We start from the raw sequence: 2,303 nt of genomic DNA on the forward strand, positions 1-2,303 counted from the left end.
TTACAATTTGTAATTCATTCAAGTTATGTTTTGTACTGAAGATATTTTTTTTTGTGATACATAAAATTAATAAAAAAAATCTTTGTAATATAAAAGTAGTATATATATATCCGGATGTTAAAGGAAGTACTATTACATTTTTATATAGTAAGTATTGAATGTGCTTAAATATATTTAGATCAGTTTATGATCACATCACGTGTCACCACTGTGATTTTATGATAGAAAATTGTTCATAAAACATGCATTACCTTTCAGCTCCGTAATGGACAGTGATCAAGCATGCTTAACACTTATTTACTGGACAGAAAGCTTTTGGACAGGTCTTAGTACAGTCGAATTTGGATCAGCAAAATATGAATATCATATTTTTAACAATAGTTGGAGTTATGACAATGGTGCAATTAAACCGATGTCAATTCGAAAACGAAACCATGTATTCTCGTCTGCTTGATTCTGAAGATGATAATAAGAATACAGCACAATGCGTGTTAGATTTATCTGCAAAGTACTTTGTTGATAAAAAAGCAATGAGTGGAAGCATAGTCATCATCAACATAAATTCTTACCTATCAGAAACACAGAAGACACTCCTAGAAACGATTCATAGTGGTAAAAAATATTCCGTGATGGTGAAAGACTCATTTTATAAACACAAGAACGCTTCACACTTTCCCGAAAAGGCTAAAAACTACATGATGATCTTGGAGAATAAAGAAGAACTTCTTCGAAACATCTTGCAACTTAACAAATTACCAACGTGGAATCCTCATGCAAAATCGGTAATTTACATAGAACTCAAACCTGAATATGAATTAGAAGATCTCGTTAAAGGCATTATAAATGAACTTAGAAACTATAAACTATTAAAGACCATAGTGCTAGTTAACTTTCCGGATACCAAAGAAGTAGTCGCTTATACCTGGAAACCATATAGTAAAACAAACTGTGCAGGGCCTTGCGATTCTATTTATATATTGGACATATGCCAAAATAATAAGTTAGTTCAAAAACATGCAGCAGATGAACTTTTACCTAATAACATGAATTTGTGTCCTTTGGTTGTTTATACTGTGATTAGTGAACCATATGTTTTACCACCCACAAAAAAGATTCAAGATTCTAAATATAATGATCGATACGAATTCTTGCTTGGCACTGAGATTAATATATTAAAAGTAATATCAAGAAGGACTAATATTAGCTTTGTGGTTAGGATGTCGAATGTGTCTGAAGATTGGGGATATATTGAAGAAGATGGAAATGCCACGGGTTTATTCGAAAGATTGAGAAATGGAGACGCTGATATCATTATTGGAAATTTGGGGGTGGATAAAGTGATAAGGAAGTGGTTCGATCCTTCTTCTACTTATATGCAAGATGAAATTACGTGGTGCGTGCCTAAAGCTAAAAAAGCAGCTACTTGGTTCAATATTGTTACTATATTTAAATTGTCTACTTGGATAGTGACGTTTGCTTCTATTATATTGATGTCTATATTTTTGCATTGGTTCATGCTTAAGGAGAGGAAGCACCAGACCAGATGGCCTACTATATCAATTCTAATGACTTTTGGAATAATTTTGGGATGGGGTGGTATGTTTCAACCTAAAGGAACAGCTTTTAGGATACTGCTCCTTAGTTGGTTGTTGTTCAGTATCAACATCAATACGTCATATCAAAGCTTCTTGAGAAGTTTCTTGATCCATCCTAAGTATGAAAAGCAAATTGATTCTGATTCTGAGATTGTGAATGCTAAATTCGGTGTAGGTGGTAAGGCATCTTTGAAAAAATATTTTTCTGGAAGTGATTTTGTCAATCAGTACGTACGAGATAAATTTGAGCCGTGTACATCTTTCAAAAAATGCGTAAAGCGTGTGAGTGTTGATAAAAACTTTGCATTAGCTGCTTCAAAGAGACAGATCATCTACCAAGATTTAAGCTTAAACAAGGGTAATCTGGGAACGTATTGCTTTCAGGAGGGGAACATTCTTTATAAATACGGAGTCGTGATTCTCGCAAGGAAGTGGTTTCCGATGTTGAATAGATTCAACGGCATCATTAGAAGTGTCACGGAGAATGGATTGATTTGGAAGTGGAACAACGAAGTTTTTTTGCATAGCAGTGTAGTCGCAGACGGTAAAGACATGGTTCCGCTCGGAATGGGGCACATGCTAGGTGCTTTCTTGTTTTTATCGATGGGTTACTTAATGTGCTTTTGTGTGCTACTAATGGAGCTAACAATTTATAAAGTAAACGAGACTTACAAGAAGAAGTTTGATAAGTTTGGATATTTGAATTAA

General features: G+C 34.0%; 1 protein-coding gene across 1 annotated transcript; it reads left to right on the plus strand.

Annotated features, from left to right (window-relative positions):
• The first annotated feature begins 434 nt into the window (after nucleotides 1-434).
• LOC148232884 (glutamate receptor ionotropic, delta-2-like) lies at nucleotides 435-2,303 on the plus strand. The gene has a single exon (XM_088190690.1). The coding sequence runs from the start codon at nucleotides 435-437 to the stop codon at nucleotides 2,301-2,303; it is 1,869 nt and encodes a 622-aa protein (XP_088046816.1).

This window comes from Plectrocnemia conspersa, unplaced genomic scaffold (assembly GCF_051122295.1).
Source record: "Plectrocnemia conspersa isolate PC_06_02 unplaced genomic scaffold, ASM5112229v1 ptg000008l, whole genome shotgun sequence".
Taxonomy (NCBI): Eukaryota; Metazoa; Arthropoda; class Insecta; order Trichoptera; family Polycentropodidae; genus Plectrocnemia; species Plectrocnemia conspersa.